Source organism: Leptonotus elevatus, chromosome 13, assembly GCF_054856555.1.
Source record: "Leptonotus elevatus isolate MCC_2025b chromosome 13, RoL_Lele_1.0, whole genome shotgun sequence".
Classification (NCBI taxonomy): domain Eukaryota; kingdom Metazoa; phylum Chordata; class Actinopteri; order Syngnathiformes; family Syngnathidae; genus Leptonotus; species Leptonotus elevatus.
The window spans coordinates 19,606,400-19,624,038 of record NC_141251.1 but is presented as its reverse complement, the minus strand read 5'-3'; the positions used below and the strand labels follow the sequence as shown (position 1 = coordinate 19,624,038).

Below are 17,639 nucleotides of genomic sequence, written 5' to 3'. Positions count from 1 at the left end.
TCTTAAGAGCTCAGTATTGTTCATTCGGAAATGTCATCATCATTGCTCTTTTTTTTTTTTTTTTTTTTTATATATATATATATATATATATATATATATATATTTTTTTTTTTGTGTGTGTGGGTGAGTATGTGTGCGTGCGTGCGTGCGTGTGTGTATTTGTTAGCTCACCAGAAAACCTATTAGAAAAAAATCTCATACCGTTCACCTAAATCGAACACCAGGAGACCCGAGGGGACCGAAGAAAACCAAGGAAGGTGAAATCCAGCACCGACCAGACACCCCCCACCAGAACTCCTCCCCAGCCCAAGAAACATCCAGACCCCAACAAATCCAAAAAACATAAAATCAGGGAGGCCTCAAGAGACCAAAGGAGAGACCGAGAAAAGGAAGGAAGGACAGACGAAGCCGCGTGAGATCCGCAGACACCAGCCTCCACCGATTCAATAACCTGAGGAGGAAACAGATTGTGTCTGAGTTTCGGTAGATGCTGGTGTGGTGGATCTGGCATGCATGAAAATCTCCACCAAAGAGGGGAGCCGTCGACCCCCGCCGGAACAGAGCAAGCGCAACACCTCAGGGCCCCCCAGGCCGCGGCAGCGCCAAAGGACGACCCCCGGGCCCCGCCAGGGCCACCGGCCGGAGAGCAAACCCAGGAGCAGGAGCGCCCCCCGCCCCAACACGGCCCGCGCCCCCGGCCCAACGCAGCAGGACGGGGCACTGCAGGCCCACCAGGCACCCCACCCCCCCCCCCCCCCACGACCCCCCGCCCCACATCCACCCCCGCCACCCACCCCAACCCAGCCCCAGCCGCCCCCAATCCCCCAGACACCCCCCACCCCAGCACCCCCCACCACCGCCCCCCCCCCCCCCCGACCCCACCCCGACCAACCGGCAGCCCCCCAACCCCCGACCCCCAGCCCCCGGGGACCACCCGCACCCAGGCACCGGCGCCGAAGAGGGGCCGGACAGCGGAGCGGAGAGGGCAGCCGCGCCCACCCCACCCCCCGCCGTGTGGAAGGACGGAACACCGGGGGCAGAAGGGGGAGATGGGGGCACCGGAGGGCGGCCGACACCCCCGAACCCCAGGCCCAGCGGGGGAAGGCCCCGGTCGTCACCCCAGCGTTCTTTGTGAAAATTAACCCCTGTTACTGAGTCCGCCAGCTCGCGGACTGGCGAACTCTACCCCTAAACCGTGAATGTGACCCCACCCAGTGTATATACAAGTGTGTGTGTGTGGTGCATTAAAATTAGGAGCAGGTGAACCGGAGCCGATGGAAATGATATTCCCACGCTCCGATCCACCCGCCACCCAAGCATGTTGCTGAGTGTACGGTGAACGGTATCCTACAGTCCAAGACAGCGGAAATATGATTGGCAAAAAAAAAAGAAAAAAGCAGACCGACTAAATATATAAGTTATAATTGTTTCATGTTAGATGTGTATTTCACATTAATCGTGTTATTAATTATTGATTTAATGTAAAGCACCTCGAATTTACCTACATATTCATTCTTCACTGTTACATCTCAACAGTAGCCAAAAGCGATCATGGCAGCAAGTCGGCAAGTAGCCTATAACAATATATATATAAAAAATAAGACTAAATAGGTGTTGCCCATTATTGTAGCCACCAGAAAAAAAGACTGACCACTGCCACAGGTAGATCTGCAAAATAATTTTCCATAATCCAGTTTGATGGAATACCCCCAGGTGTCATCTCCTGTCTCTTGGCTGCTTTCTGATGGAGTGGGTCATCCTTTTCACTGATGCTTCAGCAGTGTCTACAGCAGTTGTCTCCACCTTTTGAGCAATATTTTGAAATATATGAGATTCTCATTTAATTAAAAATAAATAAACTAACATTTGACCTAGTTACTTTTGTTAAAGTAGCTGTGTGACAGTGACACTGCTCACATCTTAGTAATACAGATAGACTGGCATTTCAAAAGCAGAATAGCCAATATTTAAATAAGAGTAATGTTACATTGGAAAATGTAACTCAAGTAGAAATTAAAAGCACAGAAAAAATACTTGCACAAATATTTGAGTACTGTGAGTGATGAGTAAACTAAGAGTGTAAGAGCAAAATACTGACATTTATCAATAAATTATAATATTTGAAATAAAATGATTAAATACAGAGGATAAAGGGTTGAGGTTGAAATACCTGGAGCGGCTTAAAGATCCACTCGCAGTAAAAACGTTTTGTTTTCATTTTATTATGATAGTAAGAGTACAGATGCTTGAATATAATGTTAGTCAAATACAAGTAGCTGAGTAATGTCCACTTTTTTTTTTACAGGTACAAGCTATTGGTCGTATGTTTACACTGGTAGGCTTCAAATCTTGAAATACAAATCGTGACTTCAATGTGTTCAGTTTTCGTGACAACAACATGAGATGAGCTAGCTAGCTAGCACCGGATTACGAGCTATGTTCGTACAATAAATCTTACCTTCATACTAAAACTTCTTTCTTTCTGCCCACTTGGAGTGCTCTGCATGTCAACCAACGTTTAAGCTGTTCCACACGGTGTTCGTATATTGAACCATGTTGACATTTTCACGCCTGGGACGTCCTCTTCTTCCAAAATGACGCGTAAACTAGTGTGGCTACTCTGTTTGGAATTGCGGATTTATGGGCGTCATTTGAGTTCAACCCACGGTCGTTCGCTCAACCAATGAGGTTGAGCTTTAGCCCGCCCAAATCCTCCAGAGCCCGCCCTCTTCTTCTACGAGTACAAATCACGGCGCTCTACAAGTACAAATTAGTTTTGCTCCATTTGTAGCGCGACAAATGGAGCAAAACTCACGTCACTGAACAGCAGCAGAAAAAACACTTGTGACTCCTAGTGGCGACTTCTTTGACTACAAGTTGTCATTTCTACAGGTACAAATCGCAACTTTTTGTACAGGTACAAAAAAAAATTTGTACAGATACAAATCATGACTTTTACAGGTACAAATTTGTTTTTACAGATACAAATTTGTTTTACACATACACATTTTTTTTTTACAGGTACAAATTTCTTTTACAGACACAAAATTTTTTTTTACAGGCACACATTTTTTTTACAGATACAAATCACGACTTTTACAGATACAAATTTAGACTTTTTTCTACTGGTACAAATTTTTTGCACAAGTTAGATTTGCACCAAATTTACCTCCATACTTCCCCTTTATGATGCGCCAAATGTGCTCTATAAGTGAAAGAAGTGGACTGCAGGCCAGCCATTTCAATACCCGAATCCTTTTCCTACACAGCCATGATGTTGTAATTGGTGCTGCATGTGGTCTGGCATTATCATGTTGAGAAATTCAAGATCTTCTCTGAAAGTGATGATTCCTGGATGGGAGCATATGTTGTTCTCAAATCTGAATATACCTTTCTGCATTGACGATGCCTTTCCAGATGTGGAAGCTGCCCATGCCACACGCACTCATGCAACCCTATACCATCACAGATGCAGGCTTATAAACTGAGTGCTGATCGCAACTTGGGTTGTTCTTGTCCTCTTTAGTCAGTATGATATAGCGCCCCAGTTTTCCACAAAGAACTTTGAATCGCGATTCGTCTGACCACAAAACAGGTCTCCACTTTGCCACACTCCATTAAAAAAAAAAACTGGCCAAGAGAAACGCCTGCGCTTCTTGGTTTGCTTTAGAAATGGCTTCTTCTTTGTACTGTAGAGTTTCATCTGGCAACAACGGCTGACACGGTGGATTGTGTTCACCCACAATGATTTCTGGAAGTATTGCTAAGCCCTTTCTGTGATTTCCCTTACAGAAAGCATTCCTGTTTGCGATGCAGTGCCGAAGATCATGGGCATCCAGTATGATTTTTCGGCCTTGACCCTTACACACAGAGATTGTTCCAGATTCTCTGAATCTTTGGATGATGTTATGCACTGTAGATGATGATTACTTCAACCTTTTTGCAAATTTTCGCTGGTAAACACCTTTCTGATATTTCTCCACTATTTTTCTGCGCAACATTGGAGGAATTGGTTATTCTCTACTCATATTCTCTTCTGAGAGACACTGCCACTCCGAGAAGCTCTTTTTATACTCCAATCAAGTTGCCAATGGACCTCATTAGTGGTAACTGGTCTTCTAGCTGTTTTTTTTTACAAGTGCAATTGACTTTTCCAGCCTCTTATTGCTCCCTGTCCCAATTTTTGGGGGGGATTTGTTGGCACCATGAAATTTATAAACAACATATTTTCCCCTTAAAATTATTCATTTTCTCAGTTTAAATTTTGACCTTCTCATCTATGTTCTACTCTGAACAAAATATTGAAATTTGGCACTTCCACATAATTGCAATCAGTTTTTATTCACAATTTGTATAGTGTCCCAACTTTTGGGGAATTGGGTTTGTATAATGTTCGGCTCAAAATAGATCTGTTTTAACATTTGACGACATTAATAGTATTATTTTTTTTTACTACCGTAAATGATATTATCTTACCCTGAAATTTCAAGAGTTGTCCTAAATTTACCCAAAATACCCAATAAAAATTACTGTAAATTAAATAGCATTTTTTTTGTACAGGTACTATACTGAGTGGAAACAATTTTACTGTAAGCTAAATTGTGACTGGATAAGTAGGACTGAATTGGCAACAGGTTCTGCATGAGCAAAACATAAGAACATATAAAAAAAAATGCAATTAGCTATTGAGAACAACTGTCAGTTGACAGTGACATAACTTTCAGTCACATTAGACTGATAATTGTTTTAACACCATAGGCTAGTGTGTTTTAGGCTGGTACAAGACAACGCCATTGCCACAAATGTTTTTTTTAGTCGACAGAATAAACATCCATCCATCCATGTAATGCATGAGTTATTGTATATTTCTACTATTGTTTATTGAATGTCAGAGTTTCTTATTATGTGTTAATTACTAATAATTATTTTGCTTTATAATTTTTATTTTCTTTCTTTCACTTGTATTTTATATTTTGTATTGCATTTATATGTTCAATAAACAAACAAACAAACACAAATATACATGTCTTCTATAATGAGTTTCTTTATTTCTTAAAAATGTTTTAAATACAGTATCGTTTTTAAAACACCGTGGCCTTCGTGAGTCCGCACCACTTGACGTCACTTCCACCCGCTGCTCGTCCTGCTTCCTGCCTTGCTGAGGGAGGGGACGGCGCTGACGGCTGGAAGGACGCGAGGAGCGACAAGAAAGCCCTTGGAAAGACACAAGAGAGCGGGGAACGGCCCTGGTTTACACCGTCCGTCGGGAGATAAGCACCCCGAGTTTCCGTAGCGGCCGAATTTGTCACCGAAGCGGCGCCGAAAAATGTCGAACAGTCGTCAGCTTAGCGAGAGCAGGGCCATCCCGACCAGGACGGTGTTGATCAACGACACAACGCAGCTACCTCATGACTATTGTACCACCCCTGGAGGCACTTTATTCTCTACCACTCCCGGAGGTAAGAAGGCTCTATTTTCATTTTTTTTCCCCCCAACAAAAAAGAAGAAGCTAGTGCTGAGCCTCACACCCCCGCTGCTGCTGTCATTGTGGCCTTTAGCTGGCTTGTCATACCTTCCAAAACAAAAACAATGTTAGCCCCGCCCCTAAATCCTTGCTGCTCGCTGATTGGCTACTTTACAACGAGGTTATCAAATCCGTTTTTTGTTATCTATCAAACACTCTCGTGAATTTTGTTAGCTTGTAGTAAAAACATTAGTAAGTCAGTAACACTCCGGCACAATCCATCCATCCATTTTCCGAACCGCTTATTCTTTTACTTTGTGTTTTCCCTAAATGCACCAGTTCATACTTGTTTTGCTAAACAAGACAATTACACATTAAAGCAGGTGTCAGTGTCACTAACATGGTACCCATGGGCTCCTCCTGGTAGACCATGAGTAGCTCACAGACCGCTCCTAAAAATAGATCACCAGTTATGGGACATTGTGATTTCCTAGTAAAGTTGTAGAAGGGATCATTTGAAACTGCAAACACAAGTTTACAGAAATGAATTGTGAATTAGCTGTTTCATACCTCGTTAACATGACTGGTGTCTTCAAATAGATGATTTAATTCATTATGAATAATCTTTTGTAATTTTAGGTAATTTGAGCAATCTTTTAATTTCAGAAGTGTGTATCAAAACGCTCAGCACCTACCGAACCTGTCCTCATGACTAATAAAAAATATTTTATAGAACACTTTGTTAATCTTGGCTGCACTGGATTGAAGCATTTGCTGGAACAGAGCCCTGATAAAATTACGTTAGGTTCCTGCTGTACAAGGTCAAGGTGTCCTCTGAGTAAATTGTCTTTGAAACTGACAGTAATACATTCTCTGATGTTATCATAGTTCAGCATTTTAAATTTTATTAAACAGCAACTGTATGAGTAAAACTAAATGGCTTTGCTGCCAGCGCATTAGGAAAGCTTCTTTGCGTGGACACTGACTTCAAATTTTCTCTCAGAGTGCTGACCTTATGAATACTTCATTTTTCATGACGCAAGAATTAAGAATGTGTTTAAAAAGAAGTCTGATCTTTCACTACGACTATCAACTCACAATAGGGAGGTTGAGTGGCTTCCAAAGGGAGGTAACAATATGTACCTAGGTTTTTAAGGTCATGGTTCAGGTCACATTCATTACAGAATGTAAACTGTAAAACCGCTGATCTTTTGTGTAAACAGAGGTGTGGTTAGAGCACATCACGATTACCCTTGTCCTGTCCCCTGCCTTATACTGTATGTCCTGTACCGAAAAGTTGATGATGAATACAGTAAGTGTAAAAGTTACCTATCCTGTGTATCCCGTTGCAGGAACCCGAATCATCTATGACCGCAAATTCTTGCTGGACATGCGTAATTCGCCCATGGCCCAGACCCCGCCCGCTCACCTGCCTGTCATCCCCGGCGTGACCAGCCAAAACACGCTCATTGAGAACCGGAAGAATGAAGCCAACAACCACGTCAACAACCATGACGGAAAGCCTACGAACGGTAACAACAAGCTTCGGCAAATGCACGCTGTTGATATTGTCATGCACAGTTGCTATCCAAAACGGCAGCACCTATCGAACCTGTCCTCATGTTCTGCCCAGTACGGTTCACTCTATGTCTGTATTTTGGAATTAATTCCCCAATTGCTGTCTTGATATCTTGCTTTTTATTTGTGTTCAAGGAGACGACGCGCAGTTTGAAATGGACATCTGACAGACTGGCGCCAGCAAACACACGAAAAACCCAAACAAGTAATTGACCTGGCATGCCCTGTCATGCCAGTGGCTTGGCTTATAAAAACAAATGTGTTGTTGAGCCCTCATGGCAGCCATCTTCTTTTGCTCTCCACCTCGCTGCTGCTGGATGTCGTATACCGAATGTGTATGTGTGTGTGCATGTGTCTATGTGCAAAAATCACAGAGATACAGTGCAAATACTGTCTGGTACGGGCGGGGTCGGGAAAGTGGGTTTATTTGAATAGATTTCCATAGCTGCTGTACAATTCAACCACACAACAACGGGAGCTGGCCTGGCGATTATGCATACGCATAAAGACACACACACACACACACACGAATGGCAGTGATCTCATTAACAGAGCACATCAATTCTGACCAACATTCTGATTTATCTCAATCTAATCTAGTCGATTATCACCATTTTGCAAAATTTGGAAATTGTTTTCTCAGGCAGGTACAAATGAATATATTTTAAACTCCAGGTTAAATAGTACAAGACAGGCCTTTTGGTTGACTAGAGCTTTATATTGAAGAATACGTAAAAAAGGGGTGGGACATTTTGAGATGGGAAGTTAAGCTATGAAATTTTGGAAATATTCAAGGCAGGACACTTTTTGAAAAAAAGATACAGTGGAACCTGTGATTTTGAACGTCTCAGAACTTGTACAAATCGGACTTACAACCAAAAATCTGAGTAAAAAAATGCTTTGGAGTTTGAACTCATTTTCGGAGTTCGAACACCCAAGCAAAGCAAGCTAAACTGAACGTACCTTGAAAACGGGTAGTCAAGTAAAGCAGTTCTTGGAGGTTGGGAACGGATTAATTGCATTTACATGATTTCCTATGGGGAAAATTTTTTCGGAGGTTGAACAATTCAGACTTTGAACACTTTGCAGGAATGAATTATGTTCAAACTCCGAGGTACCACTGTATAAAGACAAATAACAGGAATTAACAGGGAATTGTTGGTAGAAATTTAATGCTATGAACATTTACTTTTATCATGAGCAGACAAACATGGAAATTAACTCATTTGCTCCCAAAAACGTATAAATAAGTTCTATTTTGAATATTGCCATGCTCCCAAAGACATATTTATAAGTTTTTATGTTATTTTTATGCTAGAGCATACAGAAGGCTTTGATACAGCCTCTGAACTGAAAATAATGCATTAAGCAATTGTAGTATTACAAAGACGGCCAGCAGGTGGCAACAGAGTATAAGAAATCAACCAGGGCCATTGCAACAAGCTGTTTCCCCCACTGTTTAAAACAGATTTGTGAATAATGATGAAACTTAGCCATATTCTAATAATAATTGCTGCAAGACGGAAACAGATAGAAATATACTCTTTTTTTTCCTGATGAAAGAAGAGACTCTAATCTTTCTTTTGGTAAATTCCATGTTTTTATAGGAATAGAACACAATATTCTGTGGGCCTTGCAAAATCAGTCAAAATCCAGTAAAACTGCCGGGAGTGAAGGGGATTGCTTCAGTGAATAGCTGGGAGTGAATGAGTTAAATTGTAATATACATTATACAGTTTTCCATCTAATTCTGTCATTGAACAACAGCAATATGAATGTTGCATAAACTAAATGAATATCAATGTTATCCCTGTAAATTCCTATATAATTCCATTATATCCCATTGGAAAGTGCCCTTATTTGAAAATTCCCCTAATTTTGCAACCATGATGCAAGAAGCGAGGTGATACTTGACTTGAATATTCTGACCTAATGTGTAAATTTTTTGACTCCATTAATTTTTGGGTGAAGCACTTTTACGTAGACTTTAAATGAACCAGATATGTTGCAGACATTTTATTTTGATTTGTATTAAATACAGTTTTCTGTATTAAGGGTCTTGTTTGACTCGAAGTGGAACCAACCTTCAGATTTGTCAAATGTGTCTCTGATCTTGATGGTGCCATTCCATAATCTGCAAAACTGTCCCCAGTGTCCTTAATCCATTGTACTGTAATGATTTCTTCTTTTTTTGTCACATAAGTGTGCCCACGCCTTACTTAAACGCAATGCAGTACACAAGTCTACATAAAGTCATCACTTTGTACTACTGCGAAAGATGTATATTTTTCACTGTTAACACTGGACATTCTACTTAGCAACTGAAGAAAATTTATTCTTTTTGCTTTTGTTTGTACATGTGGAGTTCAAAGGAGTGACGCAAACATTATCATTTGGTTCAATATACGGCTATGATACACCACAAGTAGCCTACCCGTTTTCCATTCCAAATTGATTTTTTTCCATTTTTTGGGTAACAAAATTCTTGAGTACAAATTTAATTAAAATCGGTTTGTTTGGACAATGAAGGCTAAAAATTGTGAATTAAAACAACAAAAGGTTTGGAACAAGCTTCGATTTAAAATAACTATTTTTCATGAAACTAAAATGCCAGTGAATGCTCTTGCTACAAGATCAATAAAAGTTCCATAACAAGGACAATGTCATTGTGCTCTTATTTTACTTACATTTTCTTAGTGGTAATGTTTAGGAAGGTTAAGGCACAAGACCGGTGGTTGTCAAGGTGTGGCAGTACGCGTAAGAATCATCCATAAGAACTGTGTTTTTAAATAATTAATAATTGACACATAATTTGAGAACAGTTTTCTCGTTTGTTTTTTCAGATTTTCTAGTTTTCACTTCTTTTTTTAAATCAGTCTTTTATTTCCTTAATATGCACATGTTTATAGAATGTGGGAAGAAGCCAATGTACTCCCAGTAAAACACACACACAAACACAAAGTACAGGTACCATGCAAATGCACAATACTTGTAATGTACAGGTATGCCAACTGGATCATTGACAAAGTAAACAATACAGTGTAGAAAGTGAAACAAATTTTAATAATTTATGGTGCAAATTATTATTAGTAAATCCAATTTACATTGTACCTGCAAAATCACAGGATTTCACCAATTTTTACATTTCATAGTGCAGCTCTTTACATACTGATGAATATGAACACTGTCTCTGCATGTGTCTGTCATTTGGCTGTGGGCTAAAACGTCACACAAAACCATTGCCGTGACGTCAAGTACCTGATATTGTCGATAGGCACGATAAAGAGGCGTAATTGGGCTTTCCCACAGCTTCTATTCACAAAGTTGGCCATAATTGATTTCTACATAACTAGCTAGTGCAGATCAGTGGTTACATACTGCCACTAGGTGGACGACTGAAAAACGACAGCTTTACGTTTTTCAATAAATAATTTAATGAAGACTTTTGTTTGATTTTAAGAGCTATTTTTTCCAGACTGAAAAGTAAAGATATGTTTTTGTTTTGCAGTTTTACTCAATTCCAAACAAAGGAATTATTGTCAAAATGATCATCCACGTGAATTGATTTCCACATGGGAAATTTTAATTCTAAGGATTTAAGCCCCTATATTTCGGATTTAAAATAAGACACACAGCTATTTGCTGTGTTTCTGTTTGTGACAGCCTGGATGCGGCCTGAATTTATTTTCCATCAGGCAAATCCAGTAGGTACTCCTCTATTTACGGACAGGCATTAATCTGGTTGCTTGCAGGTCCTTCCTCCTTTTCTACGTCCCCGAGCGAGGCCGCCGCCAAGATGGTGAGTCTGGAGGGCTGAAGTAGAAATAAAATCCACTTATCATCCAGGCGATCGTCTGATTGTCACTTGTTTCATCGCGGCCAAGTGATAGTTTATGTCGCAGTCTGCAAAAATTCACCGATATCAATGTTTTGTGTTCGTTTTTGTGACACTTAAACGGCGCTTTCCAAATGCTAAGATACATCATCAGTCAATAAGGGACACCGTGTTATTACTGAATTAAAATTTTTAAGTTTCGTTTTGTTTGAGTCAACCTAACATATTTGTCCTGACGACTTGTGTACATATAGTTATGACGCCGGCGTTTCCACATTTACTAATTCATATATCAAGACTCGTCTTGGAGGCTAATGTTAGCATCCTCGCGATGAACTCTGTATTGAGGCCCTTTTGTGCATTTAAAGTGTTTAGTTGGTTAGTAATACAGTAGTATTGTGTGCATGTGACCGACAACGTCCCAATAAAATTAAGCGTTCCAAATCTAAACGTTAGTCCACTGCGAAGATAACGTGACGTGCTGTACTTGCTTGAGTGTACAATACCTACCTTCAGTGTTGTCTTCCTCTTTTTAGAACGACACAGTTACAGTAAGGACCCGCAAGTTCATGACGAACCGGCTGCTTCAGAGGAAGCAAATGGTAAGTTTGGATAACATGCAAAGTGCCTACATCACTCAAATCTTTCATACCTGTTTCATGTGTACTCCTTGCCAATTCCTGTCTTTTCAGGTCGTTGATGTTCTGCATCCCGGCAAGGCCACAGTCCCGAAGACTGAAATCCGGGAGAAGCTTGCGAAGATGTATAAGACAACCCCCGATGTTGTGTTCGTTTTTGGCTTCAAGACTCAGTTTGGTGGTGGCAAGACAACGGGCTTCGCCATGGTGTACGACTCCCTAGATTACGCAAAGAAAAATGAGCCCAAATACAGACTGGCCAGGGTGAGTTTGAAAACCATGTTGTTATTTGTTCAGGATTTCTCACTGCTTTAACTTGTTTGGACCTAAAGGCTGTGAAATGTGGTGCTTTAATTTGCACCCATATTGGTGGTGTTACTAGATCGGTTGGTCAACGTGCCTTTCTGAATGTCATGATAAAAGTGCTATTGTCAGAATACATTTCAACTGGTTTGCCCTGCGATACATTCTAAGGCACATATCTATGCAATAATCACGCTCTCTATTCGGCATTTCCTGCCACACTTGTGAGTTGGCTGGATTATTTCGGAAAAAGAGAAGTCCTCACTAACATGGATGTAGAAAATATTTGAAATTGGCGTTCCGCAAATTCTGCTCATGAAAATGATGGTAAAAACAAACGTTTTGCACTTAAATTTTTGTTTATTGTAGTTAATTGTGCGCAGTTCGTAACTTGGAAACCTCGAATGTCAGGAGTACTTGATATTGACATTAACTTGTATTGCTCATATTTTACTGAGCAGCTAAGACACTTTCTGTGTCAAGGCATGTTTTATCCGTTATAGTTAGAGATCCGAATATTCCTCTGTAGGATTTGCTTCCATTTGAAATTAATTCTAAATCCCCCCCCCCCCCTCCCCCCTCCCACCACCCTCCAGCATGGTCTCTATGAGAAAAAGAAAACCTCCAGGAAGCAGCGAAAGGAACGCAAGAACAGAATGAAGAAAGTACGAGGCACCAAGAAGTCCAGTGTGGGGGCTGCCAGCAAAAAGGTACGTCATTCATTAAGTGATGCAAAGTTCAGTTCAGATGCTGCACAGTTAAATGAATAGCACGTAGCTTAACTTCATCTTGTCATTCTTCCAACCTTGTCGAATGTTCTTCGGGAACCATAGAAGGTAAACGTTCAAGAGCAGGCTAACTCGTGTGTGCACATAATCCTCCAGTGTTGGATAATAGCTAACCCTCCTTCACCGCCACAACTACCCACCTAAAAGAAGTCCACATGAACTTCAAGAAAATAAAAAATGCAGTTTGCCACACTGGCTTGGGCGGCTTGCCACTAACCAAGAGCCTCATAAATCAACTGCATCATGTATATGATGCATTTCATTAGACAAAAAAACCCTGTAATATGAATATAAGAATCCTTACCAATGGTAATAAATTGAACAAATTACTTGATGAAATCAGTTTTACCTTAAACACCAGCCTCTTTTTTAGCAGTTCTGCTAAATTGCAAGCATAGCTGTTGCTCCTGCGTTCATGTCTGTGCCCTTTACACGGAGGCCAACGAAGCAGGTTCCGTTTGACAACATGGAATCCTGCAATTAGATGCATGAAGACGTCAGTGCCAGTGTCTGGTGTGATAAAACAATTACACGACTGACAAATGCTTCAATACAACACAACCCGCCAATTCTGTATGTGCTGTTTATTTGGAACGACGATGCAGGTAAAAGGCGAACAAACGGTGCAAAAGGGGCTAAAATTAGCATGTGGATAAAAAAAAACTCATCTGTCAAACTTGGCATCCTCATTGCATCACTTACAGATGCAAGTCACGCTTTGACCTTACTAGCTTAGTTTTAAACCCAACAAACACTTTCTGCCGCAACTTTCGATGTGTTAACGTGATTCTATTCCATCTTTTGTTCCCGACTTTGCCTCCCACGGAATACATGCGCAGAAATGAGGTGTCAATGTACAGGTATAATGTGCCAGCATGGGGTGCCGCCGTGTTGCACATCCAAAAGTCTGATACTGGACTTGTACCACGCATGCCACGCCCACTTTTCCCAGTAGATTTATCCTCTGTTTCCTCCACTGGTGTTGTTTCAAGGGTGTTTTCTCCCCACTGGTGTTGTTTCAAATCCCTTGTAAAAGGTTCTCCCACTGCCTCAAGCCTTTGTTTGTTGCTCTGTTGGAGCATACCCACTATAGATTTTAATGTTAATTAAGTGGAGCGCAAGCGTTTTTGTGAGTGTGGAATATTTTTGACTCTGCTTACTTTTTTTCTTACCACAATGAAACACTTGTTACAAGCGTAACAATGTTTTTGTTTTTAAGCATACTGTGTTAGTATCAGTTTGGAATTTATAAACTATAACCTGATACAAACGATATACATGTCAAGTGTGGAGTAATCTTTTTTTTTTTCTCCTTTCTCTTTCTTCAGTAAGCCCAGACAACCAGGGATGGTCCTCGTGCTCAAGATGTTCTTGTATATTGTTCTCAAATAAAAGTTTGGAGAAAAGACCATTTCTCTCGGAGTGGATTCTTGTAAACTGTTTGCCTGAGTGACTTAACCTAAAACCTGCCCATTCTGTCATGGAGTAATGTATCGGCCCTGTTTGACTGTTGCACTAATATCTGCAATACCTAAAATGACCACACAGTGACTCACTTGACCATCCATAAGTCACTGTTTTCCTAATCACCAATTCATGCAGTCAAAACCCCAGATGAATACTTTGCACAAATCCACCACCAGGCTCGGGCTTTTATGTGCACACTTTACCTTTTCTCATTTCTAAACACCATTTGGAACAGAGTAGACTGCCGCCTCTGCACCATGACCTTCTCGGCAAATTAGCATATAAATACACCCCAAGAGAATGTTAAAATTAAGCCATGAAAATGCCAGGGAATGGCTCACTCCTGTGGGTCCGCACTGTTGCCCACCCGCTGCTTTATGACATCTTATTCAGGAGCTCTTGTCAAAGCTACTGAAGATTTGCTGTTGTGGAGGATGTCACGAAGCCTATTAAGCAATATTGGTAATGCATGCATACAGGTAGGAAAATAATATGATCTGCTAGATTTTTAAGGTCACAAAGGAATTAAGAGTGTTTCTTTGATACTGGTAGAACAGACAATTGGTCAAAATGCCAAACTATGGTTGAGATGGTTCTCCAACTTAAGCGAAGTTTGACCGTTTAATTCAGTAAGTCTTTCATGCACCACTAAGAGAGAGCCTGCATACATATGTACTATTTCACTCATGGTTATGAACTAAATGAAGTACTTGCGCATTTCTATATTACACAATCAAACGCAATGAGAATGAATAGGGTTGGGGCCTTTATTTCTACCTTGTGGACAATCTTAAAGGTTTTCTTGAACACCATCAAATGAGTGTTTCAATACTTTTATCTTCTCCATAATCTGTCTCCCAAAATCATTTGATTGAAATCCTACCTCGGCTATTTGACACACACCATATCTCTACTCAAGTCCTAAGTGTAGGCCACGTGTTCTGTTTTGGAATCCTGCATGTGCTGGAGAAGGAGGAACTGTGCTTCCTTGGAGGCTCCTTCGTGGTGGGAGGCCCCGTCTTTCCCCAGTAGACACCAGGGCCTGTGTATGTACAGTATAAATATACTGTACACTCAGTACTCCCTGTGGGCTTGTCTTCAATCGATGCCAGACGGCTGAGATTTAACATGGCTGTTTATCAAAGATAATTTTGCAGGTTACATTAACACCCCACCACTGATTATGAAGCAAAGAGTGGATATATTAGAGGATGTGGGGGGGTGAGAGGGGGGGGGGGACACAATTTACCTGCCATTTGTGCCTAAACAGAATTCATGATGACCTAGAAAAGAGGCAGGTGGATTCATTCATCTCAGCTGAAGTGGGGGTGAGTGTGGCTCCACTGGTGTGCGGTTGTGGGAGGTTTGACACAAATGGAGCTTTCAAAAGCCAGTCACTGCTAACAGATGGTGCTGGGAAATTAAGCTCCTCTCGCAGCAGCCCTTGCAGTTCGTCCCAGGAGTCCCTTGCCTTTCCCTGTCTTTGTCTCTTTTTACGTCACCATGTTTCTCACTCAACATTCGTATCATTTCTTCCTCCTTTGTCGGGGTGTGCGAGTGGAATGAGTCTACTCTCCTGTGTTTTCATTAAAAGAACGAGTGGGTGCCTGATGTAATACATATGTGTAAAGGGACAAATACGATTAGGAGTTTTGGCTGATACATTTTGAAGAAGTGTTATGCCCCCAAACACCCCCCCCCCCCCACACACACACAATTTGAAACATTAGTTGCCATTTTTAGGACTTGAGACTTGCTAGCCAAAAACCTGGTAAAGACTTGACTCCGGAGTTCAGACTTAGTATCCAAGTGACTCAACTTCCATCCATCATTTACCACTTATCCGGGGTCGGGTCGCGGGGGCAGCAGCTTTAGCAGGGAAGCCCAGACTTCCCTCTCCCCAGCCACTTCAGCCAGCTCCTCCAAAGGGATCCCAAGGCCTTTCCAGGCCAGCCGAGAGACATAGTCTCTCCAGCGTGTCCTGGGTCGTCCCCGGGGCCTCCTGCCGGTGGGACATGCACGGAACACCTCTCCAGGGAAACGTCCAGGAGGCACCCGTACCAGATGCCCGAGCCACCTCAACTGGTTCCTCTCAATGCGGAGGAGTAGCGGCTTGACACTGAGTCCCTCCCAGATAACAGAGCTTCTCACCCTATATCTAAGGGAGAGCCCGGATACCCTGGGAGGAAACTAATTTCGGCCGCTTGTATCCGGGATCTTGTTCTTTCGGTCACGACCCACAGCTCGTGACCATAAGTGAGGGTAGGAACGTAGATCAACCGGTAAATCGAGAGCTTTGCCTTTCGGCTCAGCCCCTTCTTTACCACAACGGACCGATACAGAGTCCGCATCACTGCAGACGCTGCACCGATCCGCCTGTCGACTCGACTTAAACTAAAAGACTTAACAAGTCTTCTTGTTGGAAATAATAATTGGAAATCTGCATTTTAGCACAGTTTGCTTGTATAGGAAGGAAAAAAATAATAATTTTTGATTCATTTGCGGCTCGCGCCAACCTTGGCTACCCAGTCAGCATTACTTGTCCGTGTGAAGTGGCTACCTAAACATCAAAAGCGATCGGAGCAGCTCCAAAGATCAGTTTCATTAATTTGAGTTAATGATAGAATGTTGATGGCATTGGCAAAAATTAGACGGCAAAACGTATGGTTTGCAAAACATAGAATTACACAGAAACAATGTCTAACCTCATTTGTAACTACAAAACCCACAGACAGGTAAGCTAACGTCACAACTTAGTTAGGTAGCAATGCAAATACTAGTTTGGGACCAGCAAACACTGTGATTGTGAACATATAAGTACAGCTAAGTAACGTAACTAGGATGGTTTATGAAATCTTTTCTAACCGTTTGTTTCGACTGTTGCAGTTTCAGTTCGCAAGTGGCTGACTTAACTTACGACTTGCTTGATCCAAGTCATGACTTGATATTTGGTGGCAACTACTTGCTTTTAACCCCCCCACAGTGTCTTGGGACTTCAAGGTTACGACTTGAGACTTAGTTTAATTATGTTAAGTATGTTTTTTCTTTCTAAAGTCGAATATTTACACAAAATAAATGCACAATGGCTCACAATTAGCAGATAAACGATTTACATGGTTGTTTAATTTCACACTTGACAGCTGGACTGGCACTCCAGAGACCCAATTATTTGTATACAAGCAATTAAAAAGTATTTTTCTTCCTAATATGTGATATAGGCGACAGAGCCGAGGAAGTGAAGTGCACGTCGCCTTTGCTGCCTGTGTTTACAGGTAATTTTACGCCATACTTTAGCTGCAGTGCAGTGTCAGCATGGGGAGAGTCCCAAGGGAACCTCCTATGTGCCAAATAAAGAAAGCCCTGATAAAGCTGCATGACTTCCTTCAGGGCCTACATTGCATTTGCTCCTTCCTGCTTTGACGACAAAAGCGTTCTTTGCTCGGAACAAGTGTTAACTTCCTCACAACAACTTCTAATGGCTTGTTTCTCTCCATCCGTGCACACAACAAATGTTGCAAATGTTGTTGTTTTTTAAAGACTTTCAGCCAAAGGCGGACTGTTTTGTA

At 41.5% G+C, this 17,639-nt stretch overlaps 2 protein-coding genes across 2 annotated transcripts; both read left to right on the top strand.

The window, feature by feature from the left end:
- The first annotated feature begins 5,141 nt into the window (after positions 1-5,141).
- Positions 5,142-9,703, top strand: eif4ebp2 (eukaryotic translation initiation factor 4E binding protein 2). The gene is made up of 3 exons (XM_086093547.1): positions 5,142-5,459; positions 6,817-6,996; positions 7,178-9,703. The coding sequence occupies exons 1-3, from the start codon at positions 5,327-5,329 to the stop codon at positions 7,207-7,209; spliced, it is 345 nt and encodes a 114-aa protein (XP_085949673.1). The 5' UTR covers positions 5,142-5,326; the 3' UTR covers positions 7,210-9,703.
- Positions 9,704-10,752: 1,049 nt separating this feature from the next.
- On the top strand, positions 10,753-14,015 carry rps24 (ribosomal protein S24). The gene is made up of 5 exons (XM_086093751.1): positions 10,753-10,841; positions 11,414-11,479; positions 11,570-11,779; positions 12,415-12,528; positions 13,935-14,015. Exons 1-5 carry the CDS (start codon positions 10,839-10,841, stop codon positions 13,935-13,937), a joined length of 396 nt encoding a protein of 131 aa, XP_085949877.1. The 5' UTR covers positions 10,753-10,838; the 3' UTR covers positions 13,938-14,015.
- Positions 14,016-17,639: the final 3,624 nt, after the last annotated feature.

What these genes read in the sequence shown, in the direction of transcription:
- eif4ebp2 (XM_086093547.1), top strand. Translation starts at nt 5,327, where the DNA reads ATGTCGAACAGTCGTCAGCTTAGCGAGAGCAGGGCCATCCCGACCAGG. An exon ending in ATTCTCTACCACTCCCGGAG is followed by an intron (nt 5,460 to 6,816) that starts GTAAGAAGGCTC and finishes ATCCCGTTGCAG; the next exon opens with GAACCCGAATCATCTATGAC. An exon ending in TGACGGAAAGCCTACGAACG is followed by an intron (nt 6,997 to 7,177) that starts GTAACAACAAGC and finishes TTTGTGTTCAAG; the next exon opens with GAGACGACGCGCAGTTTGAA.
- rps24 (XM_086093751.1), top strand. An exon ending in TGCTTCAGAGGAAGCAAATG is followed by an intron (nt 11,480 to 11,569) that starts GTAAGTTTGGAT and finishes CTGTCTTTTCAG; the next exon opens with GTCGTTGATGTTCTGCATCC. An exon ending in CCAAATACAGACTGGCCAGG is followed by an intron (nt 11,780 to 12,414) that starts GTGAGTTTGAAA and finishes ACCACCCTCCAG; the next exon opens with CATGGTCTCTATGAGAAAAA.